Here is a 14,556-nt window from a genome sequence, read left to right on the forward strand (position 1 = left end):
TTTGGAGTGGTCCCATGACCGGGAAGCATGCACTGCCGATGAATGGCACTGCAGTGTTCAGTGATGAATTGCAATTCTGCACTATCCCAGATGACCATCGTCAAGAGTACTGCGGCGACCTGGGGAAAGGTCCCATTCTTCCAATGTTTGGAGAGGCACAGAGGTCCTACTCCTGGCATCAATGCATGGGGAGCCAATGGGTATGACTGCCGGTCACAGCTGGTAGTGATTGAGGGAATTGTTGACGCACAATGGTACATCACTGACATCCTGTGTCCTCATGGGTTACCCATCGTGCAATAGTATCGTGGTGCAATTTTTCAACAGGACAATGCTCATCCACACAAAATGTGTGTGTCCATGAACTGACTGCGTGATGTTGAGGTAATCCCGTGGGCAGCAAGATATCCGATCTGTCCTAAATAGAATGTGAGACCAGCTCGCACGTCAACTCCATCCCAGTGCCAGTATCAATTTACAACAGTTGTGCTCCAGCTTGCCTCAGGAGAGGAACAGCTTCATGACACCCTTCCCAATAGAATCAGTGCATGCATCGAGGCCAAAGGGGGTACAAAGTCATACTGACAAGAGGGCTTGTACTGCCAAATTTTTTGTAAATTTGACTATTTTGTAATCACTGAAACAACATAACATACCCTCTCAAACACGTGAATTTTCAGTTTGTTTTCTCCTCCCCTTCTGGGTGCTTCAATTTTATTGCCAGAGAGAGTGCATTGCTTTTATGTGAATGAAGAAAGTATACTTCGCCAACCTGGACAACTCTCAATTTACACAGAGAGTGTTTATTCACTGAATAAATCAACATTATTACAGAGTTTATATCTGCTGTTTCAAGGACCAGGGACATAATCAGTCTGATTTACATAGGTACGGTACTCGTCACGTAAGGTTACACACTAAAAAGCAAATATCACCGCCCCATTCTCTCTTTTTTTAATGACTCATCACTGCTGCCAACTTTACTAGTTACATGTTGAAATCACGAGACATACCCATCAACAACCTAACCTCACATAAGGTATCAATAATGGAGATTCCCTTACCCAAGTAAATGATTCATTCATAACTCATTCATTATCATTATAGACTGTTATGCCTTTCAGCGTTCAGTCTGCAAGCCTCTCAATTTACTAAACATCACCACAATCCTCTATTTGCAACTAATGCTGTGGCCTCATTTAGTTCTATACCTCTTAAATCGTTAGAAACAGAGTCTAACCGTTGTCGTCTTGGTCTCCCTCTACTTCTCTTACCCTCCATAATAATTCATTATTCTCCTAGGTAACCTATCCTCCTCCATTCGCCTCAAATGACCCCAACACCTAAGCCGGTTTATGCGTACAGCTTCATCCATCGAGTTCATTCCTAAATTAGCCTTTATCTCCTTACTCCGAATACCCTCCTGTCATTGTTCCCACCTGTTTGCACCAGCAATCATTCTCGCTACTGTGTCTGTTACTTCTAACTTATGAATAAGATATCCTGAGTCCACCCAGCTTTCGCTCCCGTAAAGCAAAGTTGGTCTGAAAACAGACCGATGTAAAGATAGTTTCATCTGGGAGCTGACTTCCTTCTTACAGAATACTGTTGATCGCAACTGTGAGCACACTGCATTAGTTTTACTACACCTTGATTCAATCTCACTATATTACCATCCTGGGAGAACACACAACCTAAATACTTGAAATTATCTACCTGTTCTAGCTTTGTATCACCAATCTGACATACAATTCTGTTGAATTTCTTACCTACTGACATCAATTTAGTCTTCGAAAGGCTAATTTTCATACCATACGCATTGCACCTATTTTCAGGTTGCAAGATATTAGACTGCAGGCTTTCAGCACAATCTGCCATTAAGACTAAGTCGTCAGCATAGGCCAGACTGCTTACTACATTTCCCCCTAACTAAATCCCTCCCTGCCATTTTATACCTTTCAGCAGATGATCCATGTAAACTACAAATAGCAAAGGTGATAGATTACAGTCTTATCTAACCCCTGCAAATACTCTGAACCAAGAACTCATTCTACCATCAATTCTCACTGATGCCCAATTGTCAACATAAATGCATTTCATTGATTTTAATAATCTACCTTTAATTCCATAGTCCTCCAGTATGGCAAACATCTTTTCCCTCGGTACCCTGTCACATGCTTTCTCTAGATCTACGGAACAAACACAACTGCCTATTCCTCTCGCAGCATTTTTCAATTACCTGGCGCATACTGAAAATCTGATCCTGACAGCCTCTCTGTGGTCTGAAGCCACACTGGTTTTCATCCAACTTCCTCTCAACAACTGATCGCACCCTCCCTTCCAAGATGCCAGTGAATACTTTGTCTGGTGTACTAATCAATGAGATACCTCGATAGTTGTTGCAGTCCTTCCTGTTCCTTTGCTTATATATAGGTGCAATTACTGCTTTTGTCCAATCTGAAGGTACCTTACCAAAACTCCATGCTAATCTTACTACTCTATGAAGCCATTTCATCCCTGCCTTCCCACTATACTTCGCCATTTCAGGTCTAATTTCATCTATTCCTGCTGCTTTATGACAATTGAGTCTATTTACCATCCTTCCCACTTCAAGCGTAATTTCGCCAACATAATTTTCCTCCTCCCCATGAGCTTGGCTGTTCGCAACACCAGGATGATTTCCTTTTATATTAAGAAGATTTTCAAAATATTCCCTCCACCTCTCCAGTGATTCCCTGGGATCTATGAGTTCACCTGAATTACACAAAACACTGTTCACTTCCTTTTTCCCTCCCTTCCTAAGATTCTTTATTACTGTCCAGAAATGTTTCCATGCTGCTTGACATAGCCTTTCTAGGTTATTACCAAAATCTTCCCACGACTTCTTTTTGAATTCAACAACTATTTGTTTCGATATGTCTTTTTTTTTTTTTCACTTACATACAGATTCCTATCTGCATCAGCCCTTGTTTGGAGCCATTTCTGATAAGCCTTCTTTTTACGTTTACAAGCTGCTCTCACTTCATCATTCCACCAAGATGTTTGCCTTTTTCCATCTTTACACACAATTGTCCCTAGGCATTCCCTTGCTGTTTCTACTACAGCATCCCTGTATGCCACCCATTCACTTTCTATATCCTGAACCTGCTTACTGTCCCCTGTTCGAAATTTCCACTAATCATATCCATCTACTTCTGTCTAATTTCCTCATCCTGGAGATTTTCTACCCTTAATCATTTGCAGACAGATTTCACTTTATCCTAGGCCTAGAGATACTTAGTTCACTACAGACAGATCAGATAGTGGTCTGTAACATCGAAAAATCCCCAGAAAACTCGTACATTCTTAACAGATTTCCTGAATTTGAAGTCGGTTAAGATATAATCTATTATGGATCTGGTACCCCTAGCCTCCCATGTGTAGCGGTGAATAGCTTTATGCTTGAAGAATGTATTCGTAACTGCTAAGCCCATACTAGCACAGAAGTCCACCAAACGCTTCCCATTCCTATTAGCTTCCGTATCTTCCCCACATTTACCAATCACCCTTTCGTATTCTTCAGTTCTATTCCCAACTCTTGCATTGAAATTGCCCATTAGCACTATTCTATCCTTGTTGACTCTGACCACAATATCACTCCATATTCATAAAACTTTTCAACTTCATCCTCATCTGCACCCTCACATAGTGAATACACGGAGACAATTCTCGTCCTAATTCCTCCAACTGCCAAATCTACCCACATCATTCGCTCATTTATGTGCCTAACAGAAATTATGTTGAGTGCAATGGTATTCCTGATAAACAGCCCTACCCCATACTCTGCCCTTCCCTTTCTAACACCTGTCAAGTACACTTGATAATCTATCTCTTCCTCGTTATCTCCCCTTACCCGAATATCGCTTACTCGTAGCACATCCAGATGCATCCTCTTTGCTGACTCAGCCAGTTCTAGTTTCCTTCTTCCATAAGCCCCATTAATATTGATAGTTCCCCATCGAATTCCATTTTGTTCGCGAAGTTGTTTCCAAGGAGTCCCTCGCCTGTCAAATGGGAGTGGGAATCCGTTACTCCCATAGGTCCGAGGCTTGCTTAAAATGTTCTGAGCTAGGTAAATTCATGAAGCAGGATGCTATCCTACTTACACATAGTCCAAGTGACGATCTCTCCTCTAATAGGTTATGGACCACCGGTGGATTGTATAGTCCTAGCCGCCTGAGCACAAGGTGATGATGATGCTTGTTGTTTAAAGGGGCCTAACAGAGTTCATCGGCCCCTAATGATACGAATTGAAATGAAATGGAATGACAAATTAAAAGTAGCAGACTCGTGGAATTCCACAAATTATGGTACTACCCACAGGTTATGAAATGCGACATATAATACAGACCTATTGTTTTTCTCACTTTACGGCGCCATTTACAGGCAACGCAAACCTATGGTGTTCATCACATAAGAGTACTAACCACAGGGACCTGCACTATCCCGTGTTGTTCTTCATATAGTGGGTACTAATCATAGGCAAGGCAGAACCATGGTAGCTATCATCCCATGGTCCTGTTCATATGGTGGTACTAATCACAGGTACTGCAAAAGCCGACTGCACGGTGCTCCTGTGTGCTACCAATCAAAAATCTAGTTGGTACCTAATATATTGGTACTACGCGCAAGTAAAAGCGACCAATGATGTTCTCCGCGTGGTGGTACTAATCAAGAAGTGGTTATTTTACTAACTTCTTGATTATATTCACCGATACGGTCATGAAATGGACAACTTGTAATATAGTGGTACTAATCACAAGCAGTTTCATGGTTCCAAGACAATCATCCCTTGGCCACCCCTTTTAGTCGCCTCTTACGACAGGCAGGGGATTCCGTGGATGTATTCTTCGTCTGCATCCCCCACCCACATGGGGTTGGGTGTTTGGTCCGCGAGAGGTATTTTATTTCCCTCTAGTCCGCTGGCAAGCCGGTTAGGACCCCCCTATCCGCCACCTGGGATGCGCCATGTGGGAGTATCACCTCTCCCCCTGCTATGCCAACGTAGTAGGTTCGTGGAGCTCAAGGAGGGCTATGACACCAAATATGTCCGAGATGCCCACTCCCATTCCATAGCAACTGGTATCCTGACTCTCAGGACTTACTAGGCCACCCAACCATTGCCCATGGTTCACGAACTAGGACGTGACTACAGTAACCCACACCATGAACCGTAAGTAAATGATCAATCAAGATATTCATAATTAAGTTGGTTTAAGCTCAATGAGGAATTGAGGAAATACACTCTCTTTTAATTTAATGTGATACACTTCTGCCTTTATTTTGATATACACATTACTATAACTGTATTCTCTGGTATTTGCCAGGTGTAAATTATTTAGCTCCGTTCTTGAAATTTCCTATTACTTGTCAGATTTAAGAGAAACCACACTGTAATAAAACACACAAGCAAATACATTACATGTTCATATGGTGTATGTCAATAGAATACACATAAGCTAAGTCCGCAAACCATACCAAAGTCAAGGTAAGGTTAGGCTGATAGAGAAATCTCTTTCCGTTTCCACTGAACTGATATTTATAGAGGAGGTAATGTTGCTTTCCTTTTTGGAGGACTTCTTGCAGTTCTTCTTGCTTCTTGTACATCCTAACTGCATTCTAAAAATATGAATTGGATGAAATAAGACCATATTATTAAAATACTGAATTTGTCATGTAACACCAACTACATTATTAAATGCATTATTCAAACATGCCATAATTCTACTTACCTGGTATTACCCAAACAGATTTATAATTCTACAGAAAAAGAATATATGCTTTACTTATACCTGCGAATGTAACACTAGTGATTTTCACACTACGGCATTGGCAATACATAAATCTCACAAGTAACAGGGAAAAAACCCATCGCTATATAGTACCAATGTGCAAGATAAACAGTAACTGTCAGAAGACGTATCGGCAAGTCCCTATACTATAAACTAAACTAAACTATAAATCACTACCTTCAGTATTAACATGGGAGAAAGAATAAGGTTGTTCACTTACGGTACAGGCTTACATGGCAGGGAGTATAAGATGGGGAAACTAAAAACCAAAGATATTGATGGAATTATGCACTTCCCTACCTGTCACAGATTTAGTATCCCAATTACCCTCAAGGTTGAAAATCCCTGCACCAGACTATGATGCAATTGGCAGAGCCAGGAATCAAACCCTAATTTTACCAGTTGGAAGTTTATTACTTACTCACTGAACTAGGAAGCAGGCATAATAGTCAAAAACAATATACAAATAATCAAAGATAGGAAACCTGTCAAGTTAGGGTCAGAAGGCCAGTACCTCAACCATCTGAGCCACTCAGCCCGGCACTAGGAAGGCAGATAGCACACTGATAGGCTGCAGAGGCAAACAGAAAGGAAAGAAACACATCACAATTCAAGATCTATTTATTCTAAGGTCCTTCTGTTTCCCATCTTCACAAGAGAGACAAATATCCATTCCTTTAAAATGAACTGAGAATTCTACTTTCTTAATGGGGGAAGTGTGGGACAATGATAAAGGCGGATAAATACATGAAAAGAGAACAAAACAGTACACACGAGTGGTAAAACGTAACGAATACAGGGGAACTATATTCCCTCTGTTCAACTAGCCAGCCATTGTGTGTGTTCCTATTTGATGATTTGTATCTGAACACTTGTTTGTTTTATTTCAATCACTTATTATAACAAGAGCTTGGAATATGTAAAACTTACAAAATACTCATACACAAGATGTATAAAAATTTAACTATTATTTCATCTATTCAATATAATTAGCAATTCAACAAAGCACTTACCACAAACATTACTTCCGATAGCTATGTAAATATACCCTTTATCTCCAAATTCCGGTCCCCATGAATTCCGCACTATATAATGAGGAACATCACCACTTCTGTCATAACCAACAATTTGAACAGCATGATTTATGTGCTCAAGGCTAGAGTCACAGTGAAACTGAATTACACCACCAAGGTAATTCTGCCAGCTAAGTGCATTGATTGCTGCAATCACAGGACCGTGATAAGCTAATGTAGCCAGTAGTGCCTCTTCATTTCCAACTAAACTGTTGCAAACATAAATCATTTCATTAATCATATGCCCACTTTAAAATTTGCAGTAGTATCATACAACTCTCAGAACTTGGAGAAAAGTCTACTTACTACTGGCAGGTATAATTAGGAGCAACCTGTACACCACTTTCAGATCTGAAAAATAAATTTGCAAAATTAGTATGTACAAACTAGCTGAGACTGTCTGCACTTTCAAATTATCTCAAAATCTCATTTATCATACCCAGGCTCAGCCTAACACCGGCTCTGAGTCTACAAAATCCAATCTAGACCATACGTTGCCAACGGAAGCATGGTTAGACCATCAAGATGGAAGACAGAAGTAGAATGACAGCAGTAGAAATGTATTTATTTATTTATTTTTTTTTTTTTTTTTTTTGCTATTGGCTTTACATCGCACCGACACAGTAGGTCTTATGGCGACGATGGGACAGGAAAGGGCTAGGAGTGGGAAGGAAGTGGCCGTGGCCTTTATTAAGGTACATCCCCAGCATTTGCCTGATATGAAAATGGGAAACCACAGGAAACCATCTTCAGGGCTGCCGACAGTGGGGTTCGAACCCACTATCTCCCGAATACACTGGCCGCACTTAAGAGACTGCAGCTATCGAGCTCGGTGAAATGTAATTCATGAGAATGGTTGGGTCCTCTCCACTTCATATAAGAAATAAGTAGCATACCGAAAGAACAAATTATGCCACTGCCATGTAACAAGGGCAATAGCAGGGCTAGGGGTGGTAGACCACCCCCATAAAAAGAGGAAAAAGATACTAAAATGGCAGAAAAAAAAGAGACTAAAAAGATAAAGTTGCCAAATGATCAATATGGTCAAATGTTTGGTATTCACATGTTTCTGCATCAAAAATGGAAATAATATATATATATATATATTTAGTAATCTCCAGCCAAAAAAAAAAAAAAGGCCAGCGGAGACCAGGAAAAACTGAATGTGTAAGTGTACACACGTAAAATACCAAATGATAAAGAATAGCAGCTATTTCATTTGATGTTTAACCCAAGTTTCATTTGTTTCTGGTTCTGGATGGGATATGGCCTGTTCATTTATTAAATAAACATGAACATTATATTACAGTTTTTTATTAAATGAAATACTTTTTTTTAAATTTTTATGTAAAAAGCTATGTCAAGACAAATTTTGATACATTACTGAAAGAGCACAGTAAAACAGGGAAATACAATTATAATTCCCATGTGAGAGACAATGTAGGCCTCAAATCTGCTAATTCCTTATGTTGTTTTTGGCCTGCTACATTAGTTTTCTTTAAAAATTGTTTCCAATAACTATCAATTCTTCCTTTGAAAGCTTGTCCCTGTCTATCTGCAACATCTTCCATTCATCAACGAGCACCTCCTTCTATATGGACAGGTAGTTCACTGACGACTAAAACTATCTCGAAAGCTTTGCTGGCTTTTTACCATCTCAGTGGTTGAATCAAATCACAATCTTTCATTGCTTTTTCAGTCAAATATTTGCATCCGAAAACCTAATGCTCTTTAGCACTGTTCATGAAAACCAAAAACTTTTTCCAGACAATGTGAAAGTTCATTTTTAATTTTCTGTGGAGCAACAATATCTTTCACAACCAACATTTTCAAAAAATCATTTAGATTAAAGTTACCAACAGAAATAGACTTGCAAACATGTCAAGCCATTTTCCTTACCAGATCTTGTACTTGAGGGTACAGGATATGAATTAAAGGTTCATCTTATTGGAATATTTCAGTGAAGCACATAAAAAGTTCTGCTGAAGATATAGTACTGAAGAACAATTGTGCTTTGATTGTTGAACAACCTAAAAGTTTGGTCATCTTTTTGAACGAAGTAGGTTGTAACAGTGATTCTTTACTGATGGCCAGAATTTGAGAAAAAATGATATTATCCTTTCCGGAGTTCAAGCAATCTCAGCAGTGGGACAAAATGTAAGCCACCTAGACGGAAAATGTTTCAAGAATTTCTTTTGAGGTAACTTGAGATCATCTTGAATCCTTTCATATTCCTCCCTGGTCACCCATCAAAATAGTGATAAACAGCAACAATAGCTCATTCAGATGAGTCTTCACCAAAAGTCTTTTAGATATGCATCATGCAGGATGTGAATGGGACAGGTTCAGATATCAACTAATCTTCAAGAGCTCCTGAATTCTTCACTGAAAAGTCTAGTGAACTTTCTTATTCACATCTTGTCCACCTGATCCAATCATAACAAGTTTGCAGCTCCCTCTGTGGATCAGTGGTAGAGTGTTGGCCTCCAGATCCCAAGATAGCAGGTTCAAACCCAGCAGCAGAGGTAATCTGATTTCTGAAGGGCGGAAAGAGAGTCTCTTCGACACTCCATGTCGTACAATATTGGCATGTACAAGATCTCTGGTGACACATTTGGTGTTTGACAAAATTCATTTAAAAACTCAGTCATAGATGCCACCCAAGAGAGATTCGGTTTACTGTGACATCTAGTAAGCCTACAGTAAAACTGAACACCAAAAGTTGATGAGCAAGTAGCCAGACTGTGTCAAATTAAAATGCTTGCTGAGGCTATACGATCATCATCATCATCATCATCATCATCATTACAAGTTTGTGAACAGGTAGGTTTGAATTACTGATTGCAAAGTACGATTTTCCATGGGTTTGTGCATAACTTTTCCTGATGAAGAATGTCTGCAAATGTCTTGAAAGTACTCCCTGACTCTGGTCAATGTCTCACCAATATCTGAAGCTCTCTTTTTTGTCTTCAACATTCTTTGTTTCATCAAGACAGACTGAATACAAGGTTCCCACATTACCTGAGGTCATCTATTGAAAATATGGTCCCAGCACATCGCTTATTAAATATCACATCTTCAAGTTGCAACACACAGACCTCATAAACCAAATTGGTTCTGATGGTGTTGCAACACTCTTTGAACTGCATTATAGAGTTTAATAACATGCACAGAAGAACTACAGCTTGACTCAGTATCTTCACTCTGGATTGTCAAAAGAACCACCAGGATTTGCTGCAACCAAAACTATCTGCTTATAGCCTTGAACATCAGAGGCTAATTTTGTATGTTAAGTTTAGTGCAAGTATTGAAGTGGAGCATGACAACCCTTCTTTTGAAATTTTTCTTTTTTTCTTTTTTTACATACACACCAAGTTTACAACATACAGTGAAACTCTGTTAAGAAATCTTTCAAGGGACCACAAAAAAACTTAAGCAGGAAATTTCTTAAAAGGGGTAATGCCCGAAAACTTATTCTGTACTTTGAAATACATGTGAAACACACAGCTAACAGATTTTCTTGTTTGTGAACAATACTGAAATAGGCTAATATATATAAGCTGCTAAAAGAAAGCCACAATATAGATATTAGATTATCATGAAATATATTTTTAGAGAAAGTAAAATAACTGAACGTACTGTGTTATATATATTTTTTTAGTTGTTTTACGTCGCACCGACATAGATAGGTCTTACGGCGACGATGGGACAGGAAAGGGCTAGGAGTGGAAAGGAAGCGGCCGTGGCCTTAAGGTACAGCCCCCAGCATTTGCCTGGTATGAAAATGGGAAACCACGGAAAACCATTTTCAGGGCTGCCGACAGTGAGGTTCGAATCTACTATCTCCCGAATACTGGATACTAGCCGCACTTAAGCGACTGCAGCGTACTGTGTTATAAAAATACTTGATAAGAGAAGGGAACATATTATATACAACCTGGCATAAGAGATAAGAAGAAATACTAAGAACATTAAAACTGTAGATGGTAACCATACATACATTATGTAAATTCCATACTGCATTAGACATTTCCAAACACAAAAGTCTAGGCTCCTACTTGGAAAAGAAATTGTCCAGCGTTGACTGTTTTAGGTTTTTACTGCTTTCTTGAAGTACAAACCTCTCCATTTCCCACATTGCCTTCCATGTGTTGTGAGGCACACTGACCGAACCTTCCATAAACCACCTCAGTTTTTCAAGGCAGATGCTTGCCACACTGCAAGATGGTCTTGGGGGATTCTCTTCCTCAACCTCTTCTTCTTCTTTATTCTCCTCATCTCCTGCCTGAATTTCCTTGCAGATCTCATCGATGGTCTGCTCCTCGCAAGTGATTACTATATCATCAATGGCAGTAAAGTTGTCGAAACTACTGGTAATCTCCATCTTCTCTTGTATAGTTTTCCAGCACCCTGGCTCTTCATCACCAACTTCCATAATAATGCTGTTGGTACCACCACTGAAGCTTGCTCACTTGAAGCAATTTGCTATTATTACAGGCTCCACTGATTTCCATGATGAGGCAATGAAATGCATTGTGTCCAAAAGAGATGGTCTGTAGATTGGTTTGCCTGCTTCCAGGCGTAGCAGCATATGGCGCACAACTGTTTTTTGGTACTTTTGCTTCAATACCTTAATGATTCCTTGGTCCATGGGCTGTAGTAGCGATGTATTCAGTGGAAAAAATTCTACCTTGATGTTCCTTAAATGGGGCCATTCCTTGGTTGAGCAGGGCAGTGGTCCATAAACTCCATAATCTTCCTGTTCTGGCTCCCCATTTTGGCATCTAATGCCTGCATATACTCTTCAAACAGGGAACTTTTCATCCAAGCTGACTTGTTGCTGGTGTACTTGCACGGTCAAGTCCTGACATTTTTGAAGCAACATGGCTTCCTAGAATTCCCTATCATCAGTAGAGGTAGTTTTTCAGTTCCTTCCATATTAGCACCAATCAATACCGTAACTCGATATTTACTTAATTTTCTCCCGTGGCAAGGTTCTCCCTTCAAAACTAGACATTTATCCGGGATAAGCAGGTAAAAAAGTGCAAATTCATCAAGATTAAAAACACTGCAAGGTTTGTAAGTGCTTATTTAAACAGGCAGAACTGTTTCCTTCCATGCACCTCTTTCCTCCGCATTTGAAATCTCTGCTTCGCCACAAATTGTTTTGTAAACGATACCGGCTAGATTTTTAAAGCAGTCCAGCCACCCGTTCGACACGGTAAAAGGTACCTTTAATTTGCACGCAATTTCTTCGGCTTTCTCCAACACAATAGTCCCACTCAAAGGTATGTTTAAACTTCGCTGCTGTTTAAACCATACTGCAGAGCTTTTTCTACATCATCGTACTTTCCAGATTTAACTTTCTTGCAATTTGCCAAAGTATTCCCTGTAGAAGCCAAGATATCTTCTTTCTTCGCTATAATGCCGTTCAAAGTAGACATAGGTTATGATTTTCATTTCTGTGTTGACGTATAACTAATAATAGAGTTTGAGGGATGTTCCACCATTCAACACATTGTAAAATACTGTATATTAAATTTATTAAGCGAAGACTGGCTTTGACTCCCTTGGAGTCATCAGTTCTTGTTGAACATCAAATCAAGGGGAAACTGATAATCATCATTAGGGTTGCCTACATACATCTCGATTGGTTGACAGATATCAATATAAAATTATACACATAATGGCGACTGCCTAAAAACACATCAATGGGTTGTAAAACAAAGTGACAAATTATGCTCACAATAACATGGAACGTTTTGCACTTTAAGAAAGATCTTGGCTCTGGGTTTAAAACACTGTCGTGAGTTTGTAGAACATGGATACAATCAGTATGAAAATATGTGAATCAGTTGAAATAAAAAACTAATTAAAAATTATATACATATTGACTGAAGACATTTGGCACTTTAAGAAAGTCCTTGGTTCTGGATTGAAAATACTGCCAAGTGTTTGTAAAACACTTAACGGACTTCTTGGTCATATTTCAATCTATTTGAAAGAATGTGAACAAGTTGAAATATACACATTGAATTGTAACGTACACATGATGTGCAATACATGGAAGTTTAAAAAAAAATTCTTGGTTCTGGTTTAAACTGTCATGTGTTCGTGGAACACAGAACAGACTTGTTGGTCTTATTTCAATCTACTGGAAATAAATGCACTAGTTGAAAATATACACACTGACATGAAACACATGGCACTTTAAGAATGTTCCTGGATTTGAGTTAAAAAGTACTGTCGTATGTTTGTATAACTTGGAACAGACTTATCAGTATTGCCACAATCACCTTGAAAACTTGAACCTTTTGAAACGAAACTAATGACTAATTATACCACACAATCACATGAAACGTTTGATAATTTACTAAAGTTCTTGGATCTGGGCTGAAACACTGCACGTTTGAAGAACGCGGAATAGACTTGTTGGATTGTTTCATCTACTTGGAAAAATGAATCAGTTGAAATATAAATTGACTTGAAACACTTGGCATTTTAAGAAAGTTCTTGGATCTGATTTAAAATTATTGGAGTGTGTTTGTGGAACATGGAACGTAATTTTCAGCCCTGTTTCAATCAACTTTAATATATGACATAGTTGAAATGAAATACATTTGACAATGAAACATTTTATAAATGTAGAAATTGCTTGTTCTAGTTTATGTAATCTTGCAGTGCTTTAGTATAATATGGAATAAACTTCTGGTTTTGTGGTGAGCTGATGTTACGAATAATTGGTAGATTTAAATTGCCTGAAGGGCTGGGGGAACATCCTTCGTTATGGAACACTTGCTTATGAAGTTGAAACTGTTGTCTACTATTGTTGTTGATGTAGAATTGGTGATTGTATTGCCTTGGCTTATGGAACCGTGCATTGATGGTAGGTGTCTGAGGAAAAAGAAAAGAAAGAAATGAGAAACTGTTGTGTGTGTTTGAGTTTAATTGTAAAATGATATTTATATTACTTACTCTGTTCCCGCTCGCGCTAACCTGCCATTAAAAGAGTGGGTTGCGATCTGTTCAACTGTGCTTGTGTGTGTGTGTCGAGCTTTTTGTTGGCTAGGAGAGGAGGGCAGGGAGAGATGGGGGTGGCTTGCATTGGGTAGGTTGAGGGGGTGTGCGAGAGAGGGGAAGTGATTCGTTGTCAAGCCGTTCCGTCTAGATATGTCTTGAGGAGATGAATGGCCTCAAAGAATGTTAGTTTTTTTGGTGGGTTCATTCAGATTATGATTAAAATTAACTTGGTCTGACGATATGTAAAATATTTCTTTGATACTGAGTAGGGATCCCTTTTCCATGGTTTCAATTATTCGTAGGTCTTTGTCTATGGGATACTTTGAGATGTGTTGAATAAAGTTCATTATTGAGATGTTTCTTACGATATAGGAATTTCATTTCTTCTTTTAACCAAATTTCATTAGTCTTGTTTAGTGTTTTGCGTGTCTGAGCAGTTCGTCTATGTTTGTTATTGTATTTCTGGAGAAATTTCTGTGTTAAATTGTTTGAAAGGCATTCCTTCAAGAAGGCAATGCTTTTGGTTGTGTTCATTAACTTGATTTTTAGGTTTTGGTATTTGAATGCATTACGTTTTGCCTGGTTGGCTTCCATGTTATTATTTATAAGTTTCATATTCCATATTGATTGGA

The 14,556-nt window shown here is 39.0% G+C and overlaps 1 protein-coding gene across 2 annotated transcripts in view; it reads right to left on the reverse strand.

Moving 5' to 3' along the window:
• The window catches only part of LOC136867125 (cathepsin O), a 117,001-nt gene that overhangs the window by 14,500 nt on the left and 87,945 nt on the right, over positions 1-14,556 (reverse strand). The window contains exons 5-6 of one of the 2 annotated variants that reach the window (XM_067144229.2): positions 7,211-7,255; positions 6,845-7,113 (exon numbers count right to left, since the gene is read on the reverse strand). In XM_067144229.2, coding sequence (XP_067000330.2) covers positions 6,845-7,113; positions 7,211-7,255 — 314 coding nt within the window. Of the gene's footprint in view, positions 1-6,533; positions 7,114-7,210; positions 7,256-14,556 lie in introns of those variants that run through there. The other variant, XM_067144228.2, reaches the window with a different exon arrangement.

Source organism: Anabrus simplex, chromosome 3 (assembly GCF_040414725.1).
Source record: "Anabrus simplex isolate iqAnaSimp1 chromosome 3, ASM4041472v1, whole genome shotgun sequence".
In the NCBI taxonomy this organism is placed as follows: Eukaryota; Metazoa; Arthropoda; class Insecta; order Orthoptera; family Tettigoniidae; genus Anabrus; species Anabrus simplex.